At 34.7% G+C, this 23,119-nt stretch overlaps 1 protein-coding gene across 7 annotated transcripts in view; it reads left to right on the top strand.

The window, feature by feature from the left end:
- Positions 1–23,119, top strand: part of STXBP5 (syntaxin binding protein 5) — a 115,655-nt gene that overhangs the window by 62,295 nt on the left and 30,241 nt on the right. For all 7 annotated transcript variants that reach the window (XR_015708265.1, XM_087774910.1, XM_087774911.1 and 4 more), the window contains exons 10-18: positions 4,393–4,547; positions 5,623–5,695; positions 7,905–8,052; positions 8,465–8,532; positions 9,615–9,655; positions 11,790–12,010; positions 12,853–13,031; positions 14,857–14,982; positions 15,454–15,605. Coding sequence is in view for 6 of the 7 variants with exons in the window: in XM_087774910.1 (XP_087631036.1) it covers positions 4,393–4,547; positions 5,623–5,695; positions 7,905–8,052; positions 8,465–8,532; positions 9,615–9,655; positions 11,790–12,010; positions 12,853–13,031; positions 14,857–14,982; positions 15,454–15,605 (1,163 nt within the window). In the remaining variant the exon portion in view is untranslated. The remainder of the gene's footprint in view (positions 1–4,392; positions 4,548–5,622; positions 5,696–7,904; positions 8,053–8,464; positions 8,533–9,614; positions 9,656–11,789; positions 12,011–12,852; positions 13,032–14,856; positions 14,983–15,453; positions 15,606–23,119) is intronic.

The raw sequence follows: 23,119 nt of genomic DNA on the forward strand, positions 1-23,119 counted from the left end.
GACCAAAGTTTTTCTACCTACTGAAAGAATATAAGAAACAAATGAAATAAACTTGCTTCTGTAGCAGTCTGCTCTAACTGTTCTTTCAAAAACAAACAAACAAAAAACTCAAAAGAAAACAAAACCATAAAGCTTGCCATATATTTAAGAAGTACTGTTTAATGTATATTTAAGTTATTTCACTGAACTTCTTTATTGTGAAAAACGGTGAGTAACTGTTCCAAGTTCACTTTTTCTATGCTCAGTATGGGACTCTAATCTTTCTGTCACCCCTTCTTTCTTGCTCCTCCCTTATCCAGAATGGTCTAGGATCTAGGTTGGTTTCAGTATCTCCTCATGTGAAAACACTTCATTGATGTAACCTTACTTGTTTTCTTTACTGCTTCTAATAAACTTTTTTTTGAGAAAAGGTGTCCAGAAAAACACAGAAGGAAGGAACATAACTGATTGCAACCTGTAGTAGGGGCTACAGACACTACTCTTTCTACTGATGCAGCTCTTCTTTATCCCTTCTCGCTTTTGTCCTCCATTATGTTCTCCATATTGTGAAGCTGGAGTCAGGGAAACATGAGGACATGAGGGTTTTTCTGGTTCTTACAAACCACTTATTTATCTTTGAAGTTTGTGGTTTTTTTCTGTTGTTGGGTGGTTTTGTTTTGTTTTTTTTTTTTTTAAGTCTACTGCAGATAGTGCCTGTGAAGTCTCCAAAGTCAAAGTTGTTTACCTTACAACAATAATATGTCTGTAGCTTTATTTCTGGGAGAATGTATGTAGAAAGGTTATTACTGTACCTGAGATAGGGGGTTGAAAGGCAAGTTCGTGGTATATTCCTTGAGCAAACTGGCATAATTTTCCAATCCCAGAGCATAATGTCGTTATTCTTCTGCCATTTAAGTTCACCTAAAATACTTCATCTCTTTGTGAAGCCATGAGTTCCAAGGTAGGTTACCTTTTGAGCTTGCTGAAATGGTTTCCATGTTGCCTTTTATGTGTACTTTTCTGTCCAAAGTGAATTTAGAGACAGTCTTGAGCTTCCTAAAGCCATTTCCCACCCCTCCTGATTCAGCCCCTTGTAGTATTTACTCTGGTTGCTATTAGAATTATGATAAAATTGCCCAAGCTTATTCTTTGCTACAGAGCTCTGTATAATAGAAATTACAGCTCAAAAGTCGCCTCATAAAACATAATCAAAAGGGTATTGTCTTGGTAGCTAATGCAGTTGTCATTTGACTAACTGTAGAGTAGTACCCTTTAGCAAGATGGATACATATAATTGGGACCCAGAGGTTATAATAATAATAATGAGGTCTCCAGGTAAGTAAAAGTTTTTGATCTTTTAATTTAGTTTGAATAGTATTATTTTGTTGTGTGAGCTTGTCGGCTCAAAAGCACACTTCCCAAAATGAATTTGTAATTTGTCTTTGCTACTACTTCAAGATTTCCAGTCTTAAGCTAAACTAACTCTTGAAGTCTTTTCCATCTTTATTACTAGGGGTTAGTTTCTTGAAAAATTCACGTATGGTTTGAAAAGTAAGCCAACTGGTACCAATGGCCTGACTTCTGTATATATTGTTCTCTCTCGTATCCAGATTGCCAGAAACTGACTGACATTGGACAGTTTACTTCTAAAACTGAGCAGAAACATTCTCCAGGGTTGTGAGCTGCTCAGCTCTCAGTTGTATTATGTTTTCATACACTGCAAGACCTAATCCTGTGTTTTCTGAAATTTTTTTTCAATGAAACATTGTCCCCCTTGTAGTGAATTTTTCATAGTGTTCCCCAATGATTTTACAGATTTAACTGATAAGGAAATTAATGTAAAGGGATTGCTTCCATATCTGCTAAAGCAGAACTGTTTCAAAGAAGAATCTCTGTATTAGCAGCTGCTAAAAATGCTATATAGCAATTCTCTAAGAGCTGAGCACTCCTTTTTGTTAAATGTTTTCCATTGTTTCAGGTAGGTAAAATGTAACTATCAAACTTGGATCCATCTCATCTATTATGTAAAGTACATTTTTTTAATTTTTCTTTTAATTTATGCATTTCTATTTAACATTCATGTGCACTATCCTTTTAATATATAGCACAACTGAAGGACAACACTTCCAAGTATTTAATTAGAAAATGCACAGCTTGTGTTTGCAGTAAATCCATGGTTTCATGAAAATATGAAAAGTTCATACACAAACCTGTATTAGTCTTCCTTGCAGACTAAAGTCAACTTTAATCTTTGACTCATCTGTGAAAAATCCATGTGACAGATCTGTGTAATCTATTCTTAGCTCTTCCATTCTCTGCTTCATAAGGATACAGACTCTGGCAAGCCTGCCCAAAGAAACATGATTACCTTGAGAAATGAAACCAGCATGCAGTTTTCACTGTGATGTATGAAACTTAGGAACTGAAATTTGTCACTTTGTTATTGGCAGTTGATCTTGGTGAACCCACAAGTCTAATAATTACTGCATATTGTCCTGGCAGCGTTATTTTTTAAAAAACTAATGATTTTGTGAAGACAAAAAATACTGCAATAGATCATTCCAGCACAATGAGATACTACAAGTACATCACACCAGTATTTTTCTCTTCATTGACATCCTGAAAAATATCAGTTTAAAGTAAAGTTTGTCCTTTTCCTGAAATTACTTCATTGACCTAACCATAAAAGATTGTGCGAAGTTCCAATATGAAGAACTGAGATTAAATGAAAACTTGGAGAAAACTTACTCCTTTTCTAGAAATACACTTTTGGCTACTGTTGGAGGCAGGATATTGAACTCGATGGACCCATGGTCTAATTTATGGCCATTCCTTTGGGGTCTCTTCCTCAGCCAGCAGAACACTGATCCTATCAACTCTTCAGTCACAGGGCTTTCTGAAAGATCAGGCAGATTGTGAAATAATTGTAGAAACTGAAAGCTTATCTCGGTCTGCTTTGCCTTCAATGCTACAAACACCGAACACATTTCAGCCAAGCCTTAAACTCATGAAGGGCAGCATGTGCATAAACTGAACCATTCATGCACAGTTTTCAAGAAGAAAGATGTACCTAATCTCTCATATTTGTGTTTCAAAAGCTAGCTAGTGAAAACCATTTAGACAGTATCGGAAAGATAGTGTATAGGAAAAGACAAAAAATAAAAGATCTCTTCAGCCTTGTTTTCACAATAGGTCAGGATGGCTTTTTTCCCCTACAAATTTTCTCCAGATATTGACATAATTGCTGCTTCCAAGGTAGACACAAAGAAAGGGTAGGATTCCTACCTAAAGTGAGCATAAAAGTAGATCCAGACAAATTTCATACTCTTAAGTGCCTATTTTTCCTCCAGAAATATACCTGGAATTTGAGACAATAGTCAACAACAGGTGAAATTTCTTGAGCTGTATACTTATAAATGGTCAGTCTGCTCTTTAAAAGGTATTATGCCCTATTTTAAACATAAACAGTATTAAAATGAGTGATGACTTTTGATAATCAGGAAAGAAGAAAATACCTAGTAAATGAATACATTTACCTCATCTTGGTTTTAATCATCTTGTTTTTCAGTAAATGAAATACTAAACTGTGTATTATGTGCATATTGGAGAAAATGTGGATGTATTTAAAAATATGTTTCTGTAAAGACTTTTGAAAAATTTTTGAAGGGAAGCCTCTAATCTCTTTTCTCAAGACTAGAATAAATATTTTTTCTTTGCTGTACTCAGCCATTTAATTATGCAGTAGGAGTAGTCTATGACATAGTAGTTCCTTGAATTTGGGGGGGGGGGGGGGGGGAATGGATAAAACATCTAGAGTAAATGTGTGATTAGAGAACTATGTGCATTTATTTATGTCCTTGCTTCTTAAAAGATGTTAGGTCTTTGAAGCTTACTGAGCAGCTGGTTGTTTCTCCAAGACAGTCATATTATTGTGACTGAAAAATTTATTTTACAATGTTTGCAAAATTGTTCATCCTCCAAAATTTAGGGTAATTCTGTACAGGAAGTAAATGGGACTAGTTCTTCCTGATCCTGCTGGAATATTTTATATGATGGGCTGTTGGCAAATCCAAATCTGCAGTTCAGTAGAAAAGAAACAATTCTAAAGTTCAACAACATTAGAAAAATCTCATCTTGGCAAACAGTTGCAAAGATGGTTTAAATAAGCAATATAGAATAAAAGATTTGGAAGAAATGTCTGACTTGAGTTGTAGTCTTCTAACTCTTGGTTTTTAAGTTTTGAAATGCGTACCCAAGCTACACATTGCATGGGGAGCTGGTTTGCATTATTCTTAATGTCTTCCTGCTTAATTATACTCATTGAACTTTATTATAAAATTACAAAAACTGCCCAATTTCTTTTTACATACTATCTATCTTGTCTTGATCCTAAATGCCTCTGCTTTATTCCAGGGAGCCTTTCATCATTCTCTCAGGAGGCTTATCATATGACACTGTAGGAAGAAGACCCTGTTTAACAGTTATGCATGGGAAAAGTACTGCTGTGCTAGAAATGGATTATTCTATTGTTGACTTTCTAACCCTCTGTGAAACACCATATCCTAATGGTAGGCTCTGTAAAGACTTTTCTCAGTACTTCAACCTTTTCTTTCTAGAGTTTTATCCCATCAGAATATTCTTTACTATTGCCTTTCTGTTGTATCTCTGGGGATCATACTGCAGCAGTAACATCTGTTATCCCTATTGTATGAAGTCTATTCTGCTTCCCAAAGTATCATAATAGAATAGTTCATTATGAAACCTGTTTTGCTTCTAGAAGAATGCCGATTACTGGTTGCATGGTTTTTCCTTCTTTTTTAATCCCAAAAGCATGTGCGGACAAAAAGTAGCATTACAATTTTAAGCTGTAGTTACTGCAGCAGATGTGTTCATCAATATTTATTTGAGCACATAAGACCTTTCCAGTCAATGCTAAATCTTGATTAGCATTTGTGTAGTACTCTTAACTTTTAGTGACTTTATTCATTCCAATATTCACATGAAGTTCATCACTAACCAGTAATCTCTCTTCTTCAGAAGGGGATTTTTTTTATCATAGTTTAAGTAGTTGTCCTAGACTAATAGCATTATATTTCTGATGACTCCAGTGATTTTAGCTGTCAACTTATATCAGAGTATATAAAACTGCTTAGCTCAGAATTTGAGGTCTGCCTGAAAGAGGGCAAGATAAACTTTGGAAACTCTTTGTTTTCTTATTTTAGTGTCAAGTCGGCTGTCTTTCAATCCATTCTGTGAGAAAGTAGAATTTAAACCCCACTGAATAGGAGGAAAAGTAGTTTGGGGGTGGGAGGGTGTTATTGTTCAGTAATTGGCTCTTTCTCAAAAATACTGCTTATACAAGTTCCTCTGCATGTTCCTTTTCCTGTTATTTGAGCTGTTTAAATGGTTCTAGCAAATTGGAAGTGTTGACAATATTGAATTAAAGGGAGAGTGTGGCTTTTCCAAACTTAACTTGGAGCATTCAGGGGGTTGAGTGTATAAAATATCTTCAGAAACTGTATAGTCATCTAAGTGGCTCTTCTACTCTCGACTGATAGAGTGCAAGGACTGATCACGTGCTTGAGGCTGTGCATGCAAGAACTACATTTACTAATAAGTAACTTTTTTCTTTCTTGTTTTCAGACTTTCAGGAACCATATGCTGTAGTTGTTCTCCTAGAAAAGGACTTAGTACTGATTGACCTTGCACAAAATGGGTAAGAATCTTATGTAGTCTTTTTAATGGCTGGCTGCAGTGGTCAGCCTGTTGTTCTCCTCTATAACTTTTTAATCTACCATAATACCTCCCTGTCCAGAACATAAAATTTTGAATATGAAATATAAGGTTTCTTCAGCAGAACTGAGAATCTTTATAGATCAACTTTTCTCAAATTAATATTTAGAAGACGAGTAGAATATTATGTGACTTTTTCCAGATTTGATTGAATGACAGAAACTACTCGGATCACTGCTGCTTTTTAATTATCACAGTTTATTTCTAAGTTGATCCCTTAGTGCTATGAGGGGAGGTTGGAATTTTGGGGAAGGGAGCAGGGGGAAGAACTGTTCAGATAAGCCAGCTAATCTTGGCTGACACTGAGTGGTGTTGTTATCACATAAATATATGCTGATTTTATTGCCAAATGAATTGCTGTCTGTATTGTTTTAAGTAACTCAATGCTGATGCAATAAATATCATATCATATATACATAAAATTAGAATGGTAACATCTAGTCCCTAGTTGACTGTTGTCGTAAGAGGTTGCTTAAAAGTAGTATCCTATTACAGTTTTCATGACTAAAACTTGCCTAACACATTTTTAATCTCTTGTTACTTTGTCCATGGAACAGTCTGTATACTCTATTAGATGGTGATTAAAAATTCTGGATCCTGCAAACTTTTTTATCAAGGGTTTTGAAATTAGTATAGGCAGTAACAACTAACTACTAAGGGATTAGTAGCAGAGGAACCTGACGGAGATGATCTTTCTAGTGTTCCTGATTAAAAGTCACCAATGGTCAATGAAGAAAAATCCTTGTGAAGAACATGCTTCTAGGGCAAAACAAACCTGTGAATATATATCCTCAAAGTCAATGGTGATACCTTAGATAATGAAGACTATCGAATTTGGAAGAAGGTCAAGTTTAGTCCCAATATCTCTGCAGCTAATGAGCAATTTCATTTAGATTTTCCCAATGTTACATGGCCATATGCTGTATCCAAAACTTGTTTCTGATATACCAATGGCATTAAGCTTTCAACATTCATATGTTGAAAGATTAATAAAACAAGTTTTAATGAGCTTGAAATAAAAAGGTTTGTACAAGGCTTTTTTCTTAAGTGAAATAGTTTAGTGTCTGAAATTTGAACTTTATGTTAAAGCTTGTTCCATTTCATGTCAAAAAATCTTCAGTAGTTATGTTTTAAAAAGGCTTATAGTCCTTTTTGATTGACTTGCAAAGTATTAATTGTTTCACACCTGAAAAAAGCAACAGAATTAATAGATTTTTGTTATGGGAGGTTTTCTTTTGCCCTGTGTTGTCATATGGGTTTATCATATTTTGTTAAAATTAAGCCTCTTTCATTAAATTTTTAGAGGATTGTTTTAGTATTCCAGATAGCTCTGTGTAAAGTTGTTGGTATGCAGAATGTTTTCATCTGTTGTTGCTAATTTTTCCTTTATATGGATTGAGAAGCTGTGTCCTTTTTCGCCTCTCTCTCAAAAAAAAAAAAAGGGGGGGCAAAAAGAAAAAAGCATATGCATAGTATGCATTTCTCTGGAGATAAGTGTGTTTTGAACACAGATATATTTACCTCTTTATTATTATTGGCTTTTTTCTTCGTTAAGGCTCTCACTTTTATAATGGAGGTGGTGGTGTGGAGTGTGTGTGTGTTTGCTTCTAGTTGGTAACCGAGTGTTGCTATCTATAAACTTTCAGAAAGTGCTCTTGGAGTTGCAAGTAGGTTATGAAGTGTTGAACAACTTTGTCTATGAACAGTTTAATAATACAAAGTGAGAAGTGGAGTCTTCCTATCTTTCTCCCTGAAAGAATAGACTGAAGAGTTAGAAATAAATTCATAGCTCCACATTACTACAATTAGGACTTGGTAATTTCAGTTTTTCTGCAGGCCATTAAAATAATAAGCTTGCAAAAATACAAAACTATAGGCAGTAGCAGTGTTCTATAAATATTCTAGAAACAGTACAAACTTCAGGTTCCATCTAGAGCACTACAGTATCTTCACAGTGTACTGGATGAGCAGTGAAGTTGCATAGTATATTTGTTCATAATCTCATTTGATATGCATTTATTTTCCTCTATACGAAAAGAATGCAAACTTAGTCTTCAGTGTTTTACTTGTTCTGCATTTAAAAGAAAAAAGTTTTTCCTAGATTAACAGTCTTCCCCTTTCATCCATTAAAGGTACCCTATATTTGAGAATCCCTATCCTTTGACTATACATGAATCTCCGGTTACGTGTTGTGAATATTTTGCCGATTGTCCTGTGGACCTCATACCTGCACTCTATTCAGTTGGCGCTCGACAGAAACGTCAAGGTTACAGTAAGAAGGTACAACATCTAGTACATACATACGTATTTGAAAATACTGAAGATCAACAGCTCTAAACAACATAAGAGTGGCCATACTAAGACCAAAGCTCCATCTGACTCATTATCGTGTCTCTGGCAGTGGCTAACAGCAGATGTCTAGAGAGGATATAGCATATGTGAAGCCTATAGTTATGCTTTCCTGATACGCTCCTATTGATGGCCATATCACTGGAAGCTAAGAGACTTCCTGGAGCCAGGCCAGGGGTGTTGTTTATAGCCCTTGTTGATTTCCCCCCGCTGCAATGGACATGTCCAATTACTTTTTGAAGTCATGTGAAATACTGGAATCTGCAGTATCTGCACTAATTTCAATGGCTTAACTTTGCACTGTATGATATTTTCTTCCTCAGTGTATTTGTTAATCTTCCAGGAATGGCCTATCAGTGGAGGCAACTGGGGTTTGATCACTCAGAGCTATCCAGAGATAATTATTACAGGGTAAGTAACACCATAGTATAGTGATATCTTTCTTAGCTGATTAAGTAGAAGTGAGAATGTTTTGTTCCTCTTATAGAAAACAATGTTCTGACAGTGATTTGAATAATTTAAGGAATTATGTTTACCAGACAAGTCATTTGCATACTTTTCTTGAGGCATTAACAAGAAAGTAAAGCAAAATGTGGAAGAGAAGGTAGGAACAAAATGATAGCAGGTGTTTTACAGGGATTATTATTATGATGTGGTATTGTGATTGTCTGCTTGCTGTCAAAATATGCTGTATGAAACTTATCTTTTATTCTTTAACTATTGGAAAATATTTAAGTAGTGTTTTAAAGCATAGGAAGTCCATTAAATAGTTATTGAGTTCAGTTCTCAAAGGGAAGCCAAGTTTTTTATTTTAAAAAGGACAACCCAATACTTAAATCTGTTCATTTTGATCTCTTTTGAGACTGATCCTTCTAATACTACTCTGAGGAGCATAAATAAAATTTAATTTATAACCGTGCAGTGCATCACTGAAAGTGAGAGCGCTACCTAAAGGTTTTTTTTCAAACAGCTCATTAGCCCTAATGAGGATTACTGTCACTTTATACTACATGTTGCAGAGGCTTTGAGAGACATCCTGTAAAAAATCTAGTCATCCGATTCTCAATTTCAAGGATAAATAAGCAAGTTAGGTGACTCATTTATACTGAAATACAGTATATTTAGGCATCTCTTTTACAAGTGTTGCTCCAAATAAAGGGCATCTTTTAAGAAACAACACATGGTAAGGTATACCAAACTGCTTATGGGAAATTCAGGTAACTGAAGTCAGTATTTAAAATGATAAATTAATATTAGTACAGTGGAATTTCAGGGAGTTAGCCTCCAAATGTTTTTTTTTAATCTCTTCTGTCTAAAAATAATTGGGGCACATGTTTGTGAAATACGGCTTCCCATAAATTGTGAAAATAAAGTGTCACTAAGAATACTAATAAAAATAGAATGTTAGCCATATATTTTCTAATCAGTAGCAAAGAGGTCTAACACTCCAACTAACCGTTTTACCATCTTATTAATTTTTTAATATTTCATAGGCATGCTGATGGGTCAATCAAGTTTTGGGATGCCTCAGCAAGTAAGTGTTTTCAGTAGAGATTTTTTCCTGTGCAGTAGGATTTTTCTAAACATACTGATTTCTCTAATGGAATATAATTGCAGACTAGTCATTCTCATTATTTCCTGCCTCATGTATAGTCAGTAACTCCATAGGAAACTTTGGTTTAAAATTAAATAAAATTAACATTATTTCTTAGTTAATTTCTTCACTGTTTTTACCCCCTCAGTGAAAATGCACTGGTAGGCCAAGGGCCAGCTACAATAGAAGAATTCTAAAGTTTTTTTTAGCAGCACCTTCTAGAAGCACATTATTGAGCACAGAGTGGCATGACAGGGAAATACATTCCTTTTTAGTACAATTGAATTTCAGTAAGTTATTTTTGTCTTTTTAGACAGGAGAGAGGCATGTGTTTATAAGATATCAGCTCCCCATAAATTACAGTATCTAAAAATGAGAATTGGAACCAGTAGTAGTTTGTGCTAATAAAATGATCTAGGCATTTGTGAAGAAAGGGAGGAGAACAGTAAATTAGAAACACTTTTTTTCTTTGGTGGAACACTGAACAGGCCTGAAGAATCCGATAACGTTTTACATTTCTCTTCAGTTAAAGGGCCAGTTACATCTGATGGTCTACACAGCTAACAGTGAGAACTGCAGTAAGAATTCAAATTAGAATGGACTACACAGAGTTAGATGTTTTAGTTCATCTAGTTCTGACTAACCTTACTCTTGGTACTTAAAGGCTGTCTGAAGCAATCTTGGAATCATTATCAGTTGTCTTTGAAAACTTGTGGAAGACTGGTGAGATTCCAAAATGCTAAGGGGTGTGTGGGCGTCGGAGGGAACAGATGCAATGTATATGTTTAAAAACTGGGAGGAGGAGTATTTGGAGTGTTACAGATCTTTAACTTCAGTTTGGGGTGGGGGTGGAACTGGGAGGGGGGGGAGGGGAGTGAAGAAAAGGAAAAAAAAAAAAACCAAACAAACAAAAAAAAACCCCCAAACCTAATTGATTTTGTGTGCTTAAAAATTCTTTTCAGTGTAGATCTGTCAAAAGGAGATCCTGTTAAAGACATTCAGTTTCTTTCTAAAACAGATAAATAAACCTGTTAAGGGAGAAACTGCAAGTATCCTGTATCTTGATTTTAAAACTTTTAAGTCTCTCTAATAGCACAGTCTTACAGATGAACTAAGAAAATGTGATTCAGGTAAAACCACTGAAATATGGAAGAAGGATGATATAAATTAGGTTTTCCTAATGGTGTGATTAGTATTTGTAGCAGTGCTTTGGGCCATTGACTAGAGAATATGCTTGTGAAGTTTGAAAGAAACACCAGGACAGTTGAAAGAAAATGTAAGTAAGAATTAGAGTTACAGTTGAGAATGATGTTGCTAATCATTGAATAGCATCCCAGACCACTTATTTGAATATAGGATCAATGATTTACACTCAGAACTTATATTCTGGGGGAAAAAAAATTGGAGGCCTAATGGATTGCAGTGTCAGTGTTGCACAAAAAAGAAACTTGATATTGGGATAAATAAATGGGAATATCCGTAAAACCAACATGGAGTATTTCTTTCACAATTTTAAACTGTGGCAAGGCCTCACTAGAACAGTTTTAGGAAATGTGCTATCAAGAAAAATGTGGACTGATCAGAAGGCAGCACTTCTGAGTGATCAGACAGCACAAAATAAAAATTGGAGGAGCTGCGGCTGTTAAGTCTGAGAACACAGGTGAGAGGCCACGGATTTGAAATACTGTAAGTAGAAAGGGAAGGAGCTTCACTTTCTCTGCCATAGGTAGGCTTAAGTTGTGGGTATGGCATATGTAACTAGATGTTATAAAGAGATCCCTAAGTATAGTTAAGCCTTGAGAAGCTGTGAGGGCTTATTTTATAACTGAAGCTTAGTATATATCTCAGGAAAAGAAGTGTTTGGTTTTTTTATATACTAACTGATCCTGCATTGGGCAAGTGGTGCACTGCACGGGCAGAGTCAACACAGACATTCAGTGCTTCTGGTCTGCCCTCTTTTGCTGAATTTAGTGGCTTTATCTATGAAGAGAAGTTACTGAATTAGAAAAATTAACAAGAAAGAAATATCTGTTTAGATCAAAACTAATTTTTATCTCTTTTGGTTTGTTCCTAGTAACGCTGCAAGTGCTCTATAAGCTAAAAACAGCCAAAGTATTTGAAAAATCACGGAATAAAGATGACAAGCCAAACACAGATATAGTAGATGAAGATCCATACGCTATTCAGATCATCTCATGGTGTCCAGAAAGTAGAATGCTGTGCATAGCTGGAGTTTCTGCACATGTCATTATTTACAGGTTCAGCAAGCAGGAAGTGACAACAGAAGTCATTCCGGTAATTAGTATAACCATTTTTTAACTTTGTAGGATTTAGCTATAACAAGACTGTTCTAGTAATTTAGTTCTTCATTGTTTCTTTTTATTAGTGAAATGGACAAAACCAATTGCCTCGAAATGAGGAGATGTATTTTCGTGGAGGCAAAATAATAAATTATGAAATTCAGCAAAAATGAAAATTGCACACCAAGATTTTGGTTTTCATTGGCTTTTTCGGGTTTTAAAACAGCAGAAAACTTTCTTTACACTGCACTACAATTAATACTAATACTGTTATAGACTCAATAGAAGGAAATCTGAAATCATGATGAACTTAGTTCTTCAAAATGTATGGTCTAGTTCAGTGCAACATTAAACATTGAACTAAGTCCCATGCATACGGTGCTACAACAGTATAAAGCGTTGCTGTCTACATGCCTTCAGCTCGTATTAGTTTTAGCATTCCTGAACTACATAAAACAAGTCATCTTTATAACTGAGACTTTATTATGTGCACAGAATGATAATTAAATCGTTCTTTTATCCACTATTTAATTTCTTTCCAATATTAAGCAGCAACCTTTTAAATATTGGGAAATAGGTTAGATTTTCAAGTTTTACAATCTTCAGATATTCAGTCTGTAGTTGTTGTATTATTGTATTTGTAGTGTTGTATTTCTGAAGACCACGTGTGTCTGTGTAGGTGGCAGTGTTTATTAAACTGCTGTTATCTTTTAAAAGATGGAAAAGTTGTAGACGTCACTTTTTTATCACTCGTATCTTCAGTTGCATTTCATTTTTCTCGTGTATAGTTTTTTGAAAGGCAGAATTTCCTGATAACTTTTTTACTTTCATTTACAGATGCTAGAAGTACGTCTGCTATATGAAATAAATGATGTTGAATCTCCAGATGGTGAGCAGGTGCCACCTTTACCAACTCCAGGCACAGGTTCCAATCCTCAATCCATTGTTCCCCAGTCTCATCCATCTACTAGCAGCAGTTCATCTGACGGACTTCGTGATAATGTCCCATGTTTAAAGTAAGTATATTCTGTTATACTTTTGTTGAGTGTGAAACTTCACAAGAATATGTGATGAGAATATATGTACTTAGATATTATTTCAGAAATGTCATTGTTGGTAAAATGTTTTATTTCTTAGAGCAACGCTTTCTAAATATCTGAAAGTTGAGTTCTGTTTGAAGAAATTAATATTGCAATCTTAGTTTCTTTAAACTTCATAAAGTGATTTTTAAAAAAATCTGAAAATTCTTACCTTATGACTGCTGCTTGCTTTAGGAAATTTTGGCATAGATGTTAGTATAGTTGTAGAAGCTCATGCTTTAGAGCAAACATTTTCAGTAGCAGCAATATAGTTATTTGAAACCTTATTGTCTATTGAAATGAGTAGGCAACTTAATGTTTTGTGTGTCTCCTTAACTTTAGGCTAAGTATGTCTGAATAGATTTCATCTGTTAATTTTCCAGAGCCTTAGATTTTTAGAGCCAAATCAAAAGCAATGAAAATGCTTACAAATAACTAACTGAAAGGTAACTCTTTTTAGGCTTATAAACGTATTTTTTTCATAACTCTCCAAGGGAACTACTTTGTATTTTGGGAACAGGAAACAAATATATGTCCCACTCTCATGGATCTTCATTTTGCATGATGCTTTGCAGTGTGTGTCTTTGACAATTTTCTGATTTTTTTTATATTGGAAGATTTTTTTTCTTAAGGTTCTTCATGTGTGAACTCTTACTCATTTGAGAAATGAAGGTTAAAAGAAGACAATCTTGTTACTCTTCTGCAAGAGAGCATTATAAGGCCTCTAGTACATCACCTTTTCCTCACAGAATGTACCTTGAACTTAATTTTCAGATATAAAGTTAACATATGTACGTACTTCCTGTTTTCTGAAGTTTTAAGGTCTCAACTTGGATTTTAATTCTGAGTGCATCCATCCAGAAAATAACTAATTCTGATGGAGTTATTTTCTCTGGGTGGGAGTTTTTGTATCTCATTGATTGTACTGAGTTGCAGAAGTGTCTTTTTAAAGACAGTAAATTCTAAAGAAAACCAGACGGAGTAGAAAAGTTGGAAAATTCTGAATTTTTATAAAATACTGGCAAACCAAAATATGCATTAATGAGAGTGTATGGGTAAAATAAGGGGAATTCAGGAACGGGAGGAGCTTATGTTCTATAACTTTTTTCACCTTAAAAGATGAAAGACCTAATCCTTTCTGCAGAACATTGATAAGTTTGTTTATCAGCGTGCAAAAAAAAATCTTTCCAGGTGCTTCAATTCTGCCATTACCAGGTTCATTCCATACAACTGGTCTACCATTATAGTTTACCTTGCTTTCATTTTTTTCTACTGTATTGTCAGCTTTTTGTTTGCGTTTGTCTCAATACATTGTGCTTCCGTTTCCCTTTTCAGTATGCTTCTTCCACACGCACCCCTCACCCCCTTCCATTCTCTAAATCAGAGTTCTTTTGGGAACTCTGAAAAGAATTGATAACGCTTTCCTTTTAGACACTGAACACCTTTATCTATTCAAGTCAATACAACATGCTAACACTGTTATGCCTTACTCTGAAGAGGGATGAAATGAAATATTTGTGATCATTGTTCAATTAATTTTCAATTAGGTAATGAATCAAGAGCCCTTAAAAAGAAGGGAATAACCAGTTCCAATGTGGTTTTTTTCTGGTTGCTTTTATGTATTTGTATTGATTTTTTTTTTGGCAATTTTCCAGCTTTCTGAAGTCCAGTGTGGTGTAGAGTTTAATGAATTCTTAGCCTATAAGGAAAAAATGGAGACTGGAAAAACACAAAAAGATACCATGTTATGTTTACTTTGCAGAGTTAAAAATTCTCCTCTCAAGCAGTCTCCAGGCTACCAAATTGAGCTAGTTATCCAGCTAGTGTGGGTGAGTGGAGAACCTCCTCAACAGATAACCAGCTTAGCAATCAACTCAGCGTACGGCCTGTAAGTATATTCTACACAGTTTTTTCATTATTCTGTTAGTCATTTAAAATTATCTATTAAAAAATTAGTCTCCATGTGTGTTCACATGAGCTGCACAGCAACACAAAAGAAGCAATCAGTCTCCTGTGCTTAAAAGGTGATTCCTTTTTGGTCATGGCAGATCCTGATGATGCTAACATCAGAAACAAATCAGCATTGCACTGTACAGCCAAGAATAAATGTAATTTAAGGCTCTGTCAGATAGGTTGGCAAGTACAATGAAGGTGATCTGTTCTACTCAGTGTCACATGTTTTTACAAGAGAACAATTAAACAATGCTGCATTCTAAACTAGTAATTTATAAATATGCATAATTTCGGGTAATTCATAAAAATTAGGAAGTCTTAAAAATCTGAACAGCAATGAATACCAATATAAAACTTTACCAACGTTTGATTAGCACCATTTTTCCTTCCACTTCTCTTTTTCCAGAGTAGTTTTTGGAAACTGTAATGGTATTGCCATGGTTGATTACCTCCAGAAGACAGTGCTCTTGAATCTAGGCACTATTGAACTGTATGGCTCTAATGATCCTTATCGCAGGGAGCCACGATCTCCCCGAAAAACTCGACAGCCATCTGGAGGTGAGTAACCCAAAACTTGTTTTAACTAACTGTGCCTTTCTTCTGAGCTTATCCTGGGCTATTAGCGTATATTCTTTGAATACGAGCATACTTTACTCCATTGTGGTTTCATCCTTTCTTCTTGATCTGTCCCTAATGTCACTATTGCACGTTTGTTACTTCATGTTTCCTTCCAAACTGTTGTTTAGTGGGATCTACTGATGCTTTATATCATTACTTATTTTTCAGTGTAATGTATGTTTTAAGAAAAAGCAGATGGGAAAACATTATCTGTGTGAATAGATATAAGTATAAATGTACAATGGATTTATGCAGTTTACAAGATTTTGACTTAACACAGGATGAAGAAGAAGAAGTATCCTGGTATTTCTGATAAACCTAGTACCCATATCACATGCTTGTGTAAACCCATTAATGTTTGTAGATAGCCAGGGTATCTGCTGGGATCTTTTGGCTTCCTGTTTTAAACTTTGACTAGAAATGTCCTGGACAAGCTAAAGCATGTTGTGTTGTGTATGCTGTTATGTTATGCTTGATTTAAATGAATGCCTTTGATTTAAATGAACCAAATAAACTTCCAAACACAAACTGGTAAAATAAATCTTTTATGAAAAAAGGACTTTGATTTTTAAATTATAGTGAAGGGTGTTTCTTTGCAGCTGAGGAGGAAAGTGACTTTTCGGTCAAAATTCCAAGCTTTTATTGCCAAAAGGAAAATTTAGTCTTTTGAAATTTTCTCCTCCTTGTTATGTAGTGGATACTTTTAAGTTAATTTGGAAAACGGCTAAAGACAGAATGGTAAACAATGTCACTGCTGCCCCAAATGATTATTTTTCTGTAGGAAATAAAATGTTCAAAAAAAAAAAATTTCTTCATGCTCTGGTGTTGATTGCTTTATTTTGAGATCCAGAATAAAATCCAGGTAAGTTCTTTAGGTAATATTTTATTCAAATTGAAATGGATGTTCCAAGATGTATTTTAGTAAATCATTGGTTTGAGAAAGATCTGGTTAGCACCAGTCAGCTTATTCCATCTGAGGAAACTGGTCTAAAAATCATTAATGTAGAGCACAACATACACAGTTGGTATCCTATCAGATAAAATATTTCCTTCTAATAAATAAAAACTTTATTAAAAATTACTTTAAGGGAGAAAGAAATAACTTTACTGGTTGACTGTGTTTAATTCCTCTTGGGAGTAAAGGGCTTAAATTCTGCTTCATGCATTTAGATTATAAACTGCCTTTTGGAGTGTTAAACATTACTTGCTTTGTTTTCTTGGCTTTTGTTATTTTAATGTGTTGGATTTGCATAACTGAGTTACAACTGTGTCTCTAAGATGTTAATGAATGAAGTTCTTTTTGCTCATGAATATAACTGTTACATGAAATCATGTATTTTTATCTTACATTTTAATACTAACGATCTGCATGGCAAGAGCATTTTATAAACCTCATTATACCAGTTATTCTGCCGGCTTTTCTGTCTCAAATGTACTGTTAGTGTCTCCGTCTTTCCTTTTCTCATTGCTTCATTAAAGGTATGCTGACTGTGGCTTCTTGCATGTGCGGCCTTTCTAACTTATATTCAGAGTCTGTGAAAAAGCTTCGCACCTCTTATATAAGTAAGTCATCTCATGGCAATAAAATGTTTTTGAACATCTGAATTTGATTTTTTGAGTTGTTCGTTCACCATAAATATTTTTGTTAGTCCATTTTAAGTAATTGTTTTACTTTTAGAAACTGATTTTTAATCCATCATGCATCTATTGTGTTTGTTGTTCATGGCATCTTTAAAAGAAACTTGAAGGAAAAAAGGCAATCATAATACTCTCTGTATTCTGGTTTTTTGAAGACATAAATATAAAAAAATCAAAAGGAGATCCTGTCTCAGAAGTTACTGATGTCTGCAGACCCAAGGATCTTACTTGCCAAACTTAGTGTTGTTTTGAGATCTGAGGCTAGAATCATCCCTTGCTTGGTCCCCTTTCTGGCAGAAAAAGCTTCAGAACTCTAGTGTTAGATTATTATTATTATTATTATTATTATTATTATTATTATTATTATTATTATTATTATTATTAATAATATTTAACATTGTAAAAGACAGTGGTTTGTCTATTAGAAATGAAAATTTACTTCTAAAAGATGTTGTTCATAGGGATTAAGAGTGGAGATGTCTATGTATTGCACAGCCCTGTGGGGTTTCCAAGCAGTTTTGAAGTTCAGGAGCGTATGTGATGGAGGTCAGAAGCCATCAGAACCATGATCTACCTGAGGGCTTCTGTGACTTACTCCATCATTCACAGCATCCAAGAATTTGGAGAACGTAAAGCTGATTTTTAAAAGCATAACATTATTCCTTTCCCTAGAATGCCAGTTTTCTCCAGCCCTTGGGCAGAGGTAGGTAATCTCACCCAATTTTTTAACGAAGGAGAGCAGAATAAAACTAAGCTAAGGGAAGAATGACCTGGAGTTAAAAAAAAAAAAAAAAACAACTTGATGTTGTAGTCCAATTCTGTTAGTTCTGCTATTTTTCTTTTCCTGCACAAGAAAAAAGAAATACATTTCAGAGAGGGTAGGCTCAATAGCCAAATAGTGCTTTCTGTATAGTCTTCCATCCTCTGCTGCCAAGGGAGAAAGGGAGCTAGGTGTAAAAGAAATGCCTCTACCTTAAGATGATACAGAACTGAAAACCAGAATCTGCCACTGATTTATTATTGTGAAGGGAAGCAAAAGATGGGCAGAAGTCCCAAAACTGGTTTCTGAAGCCGACAATTGTAAAGCTGAATTTACCTGGACTATTTAATTTAGGAATAAGTTAATCAGGTTTTGTACAAAAGTTAATTTCTTAACCATGCAGTTAATGCTCTTTCCTTCCACCATCCTCCCAGTATCTTGATTAGCTGGAGCTACAGTCTTTTTAAAAACCAAAAATAATTTCTCCAGAGTATCATTTAATGTTTCTCATTATTTGTAATTCTTTCAATGTAGGTATTGCCCAGACTTCAATAGCTTAAATTATAAAGCATTATTGCTGTATAATTTTCCACAAATAAGTCTGCTACATTTAAGAAGTATCCTTTGCTATATTTATAGGATTGGAGCTGTAAGAGTTAGTCAGAACACTTTTGGATTTTGCATTCTCCCTTTTTTGAACATTAATATCTGTTTTTAGTGTCTTCAAAGATGCAAGGAACTTATGCTTCCTTGGTTTTGTTTTGAAATATATGCCTTCATTGAATTCTTTATCTTTAAAACACCTGTATTTTAATACTTCTAAATTGATTTTTCTACGAATAAGACACTTTCAACTACTGTACAGCTCTAATAACCTTCAGGGAGTATTAGTACCTAATTTCTAAATCTTCCTAGAAAAAGTGCTTATGTATTTAATGTGGTTGTTTTGGAGAAACTGACTATGTTTTCCATTCTCTGAGACAACTGCAATATATTTAAAAAAATCATACTGGCCTATTCATGCATTCAGGCAACTTTTTAGTTACATTAAGTTCAGGTTCAGACAGCATACAACAGACCAGCATATTGGTTTTGTACATTGTATCCCAAGATTCGCAGAACCAAAAATTAAATTATTTCAATATAGAGGGGAGTACAAAAATGTCATTTGCTGTTACTCAACCACTTCCATAGGTTTTGCCCAAAAAACTCGGCAAGAATTGGTCCTTCCTCATTAAGAACCCTGCTATTCTGTATGTTCCAGCATAAAATGTCTTTTTTAATAGATTATCACTATCTGCTTACATATTTATAACTTAGTAAATGGCATGTCCTCAGTCAATCAACTGAAAATTTAAAAAGACTTTTTTAAAAAATGCGAGATTTTCCCTTCACTTGTGTTGCAAGAATATGATGTATGTTTCTGTCATCTTATTTTTTCTACTCAGAAAGAAATTCAGATTCCCGTCTTAAAGCAGCATCTATTTAGAGAAAAGGCTCTCTACACTAGCTAGACTGTAAACTGTCATTTCAGGCTAGCTCAACAGATACAAGCTCCCAGTTGGGATCGTGTTTTGGAATTTATCAATGATTCATACCAGGTATATTAATCACATGTTTTGGGTAGCAATTTATAGTTCGTGAAGCATGCAGTATATGTATTTTGTAAAGGCCTGCTAGACAGTGTCATCAGCTGCTTGTCAAGGATAAAAATAAAGTCAACCTTTGCCTTCAGGTTGTAATAGTGGGGCGGGGGGTGGAACCCAACTTTGGCCGTGTGCCAAAAGACACACTGTGTGTAAGTAAAAGCTTTATAGTGTGATGAAAACTCTCTACACAATGGAGGATTGCACTGTTTGGAGATCTTTGCTTGATATAGTTTGCTAAATATGACAGGAGCCATTAAGAAGAAAGCCAATATTGGTACCAACTTATCAAACAATTTGTAATTTTATGACTAAACACTGAAACTTACAGACAGTTGTTATTTTTTTTTCATGCTTAGTTACATAATTAAGTTCACATAAGACACCAATCTTAACTCTTCTGCAAGTTGCTATTGATGGGAGTTACAAGGTTTATGTGACTTCTGAACTAGTACAATATAATACAACTTTTTATAAGTTAGTATTTCTTAGTTCTACTAGAGGCAGTTTAGGGTTCTAACAAAATAGAAGCAGTTCTTGCGTGCACGTGACTTTTTAAAAATTTTTATTATACATCAAAAAGCCTTTTTTGAATGGAATTTACAAGAGTTTCAGAACTGGGGTTGAGACAAACCTGAAGAAAATATGTGCCTGGAACAAGCAACCCCACAAGAGTTCTAGTTGTTTTCCCTGTCCCCTTTCTCCTTGAACTGGATCTGGACATGAACTCTGTTTGAATTTTTAACTTAAACATCAACTAAACCAGACCAACATCAGCTGTGGCTAAGCCGAGTCCAGAACTGAATCAGAAAGTTTGATTGTTGGGTTTGGGTTTGTTTTTTTTTTTACTCTTTTTCAGGTTAATTGTTTTTAATTCTAACTCATACCTTCATATCAAGCTGGTTCTAGTTGTAATTTTTAATTAGGCTGGCTTCCAGTCAAGCTGTAGTTTCTTCAGATATATTTGTCTAAAGCTTATGTGACAAACTGACAAATGTCTCATGAAACTTACTTTATACATAAGTTAATTTCAGCTGTAATTCCAGGGTGTGTTACAGTAATTTGTCTTTAATTACACTATTTTTTTTCTATTCATTTTTTGGGTTTTTCAAATTCCTTGCTACTGGAGTTCAAGAGAGATAAGCTAAAAGCTTATTAGGTCGTCAATTTCCATATATTTGTGTCCTAGTCAGGCTGTAGTCTTTGCAGTTCTGAAATGGAAAATCTTGGATCAGTTTGCAATAATCCATAGCAATTTGCAGTAATCCATAGCAATTTGCGCATATGCTGTAAGCCTGAAACCAGAGAACTTTTCCAAGAGAGCTGTCTTACTGCCAGTGCGCACACTGCTTCTATCAGGGTACCTGGGCTTTTAAGATGAACAGCAGTAATGATTGTTACACCAGTTTCTTCTTCTCATTGGTCAGGGACAGACCCTTATAGTACACAGACTTAACTCAGATCATTCTTGTTGTTCTCTGCTTAGTTTAACTACTAATACAGTCATAGATAAAATTACTTTTTATCTATTCCTGTCCCTTCTTCTCTCTCTTAAATAATAGCAGTGATGGCTATGCTTAATTTCCAAGGTTTATGTGCCATAATGATTGTCATAATGCACACTTACTCTTCAGTGGGATAAGTCTTACCTAATGCATAAAATTAATGTATAGGTTTATGATGAGAGAACGTTTTGGGGGTTTTCTGTTGGATCAATTGATACAAGTTATTCATTAAGATGTATGTTAATCAAATCATAGCCTCAAGACTTCTTACAAAGAAATCAAGCATGCAGGTGTGTGACTTCATTCTTGGCTTAAGGCTATTCCTGTCAATGCAGGATTTCACTTTTCATAGGAAAACTAGTGTGAGAAGTTAAACTCTTCCTATGAAGATAAAGAATTAAAATATTTATGGGAAAGATGAAATTAAGTTCCTGAACTGCATGTTTGGATTTGTACAGTTTGGCTCCTGGAGGAGCATGATCTAGAAACACAACTATTTCTAAAAGCACAGTACAGGTTTGTCCTCCCAGCACTTCTGCTATCTAAAACTTGTATTGCTTGTCGGGAGAGCAGCACCTGGATTTTTGAAATATCTTTTTACACAACCCTATCTAGTACAAAACATTTAGACTCCCATGCATGTTCAAAATGCTGGTGCTTTCAGAGGTCAAATCATACTTTGTTAGAGAATATATACCACAATTATCCCATAGGTAATCATTGATTTACTGATAGATAAATAAATGAACAAACAGCTTTTTACTTTCTCCTGTGTAGTGGAAAGGTATAGCTTCCACCTGGGATTTCACCATACATTTTAGAATTGCAGTCAGTTCCTGGACTGTTGTTAAATGTAGGCTAAACCAAGCCTTGTGGTCGTTTGACAATTTCACATCAATCCTAGTCACTGAGTTTTGAGGCTGAAGCTGTACATGCTCTTACTAATCTTAAAGACTACTTTGCATAAATGAAACTGTGTATGAATGCAAAATACTTCTAATGTGTTCCGCATTGATATGATATTTCAGGAGAACCTTTTTTCATTTAAATTATTAACTTCTGTTCTCTTATTTGGAAATTCTACAGCTTTGATAGAAGAGTAGTGCTGTTCCTGTATATTTTTTTTGTTGTCTATCAACAGATATATACAGATGCACTAGTGAATATGTAGAATACAGCTGTATAGACAGGCTTTGCATGTGCAAGCCCTTGTTGCCTTAACCATTACCGTTACAACTGTCAAGCTTTTTGACTATTTAAAATATTTGTGTGCATGCAAAAACCTTTCATTTTAATAAATCTTTCTTAACTATTACTGTTAAGTATTATGTGCTTGTTTGCATTAGTATCGCATCATGAAATTTCTGAACAAAAACTTTATTATATAGACCTAAAGATGCATTACTAGCCTTAAGATATCAATAAAATTCACTTTTCTTAATCGTGGGCAGTCTTGACAGCAATTTCTTGTCAAAAAGGAAAATGGAAAAATTCCTTATATACTTCTAGTTAGTTCTGTGGAATAATATTTAGGACCCTTATGAGGCAACTTCTATCTCTAGCATCTGATTGTGGACTCCTATGCTTTATTTCCTTCACTGGAATGGAAGGAGTGAGCTCCTAGATATTAACACATTGCAGTTATTCAAATAATCAGATTTGGTGATGTAAGAATTTAGTGAAATTCCTCCATACAAGGAAGAACACTTTCGTAAGCACCCTAGAACCTAAATTCTGTAAGTGACATCAATAAAGAGTTATGCTGGAAAATGAACTTGGCAATGCAACAGCAAATACAAAGCATATCACTGTAACAGTGGGAAAATAATTTGAAAAAAGGCACTGTAGTTTCGCACATCATACTGCACACATGGTTGTAATCTTCAAGATCTTCTTTCATCTGAC

This window comes from Nipponia nippon, unplaced genomic scaffold, assembly GCF_047370975.1.
Source record: "Nipponia nippon isolate SJK-2023a ecotype South Korea unplaced genomic scaffold, ASM4737097v1 scaffold_4, whole genome shotgun sequence".
Lineage (NCBI taxonomy): Eukaryota > Metazoa > Chordata > Aves > Pelecaniformes > Threskiornithidae > Nipponia > Nipponia nippon.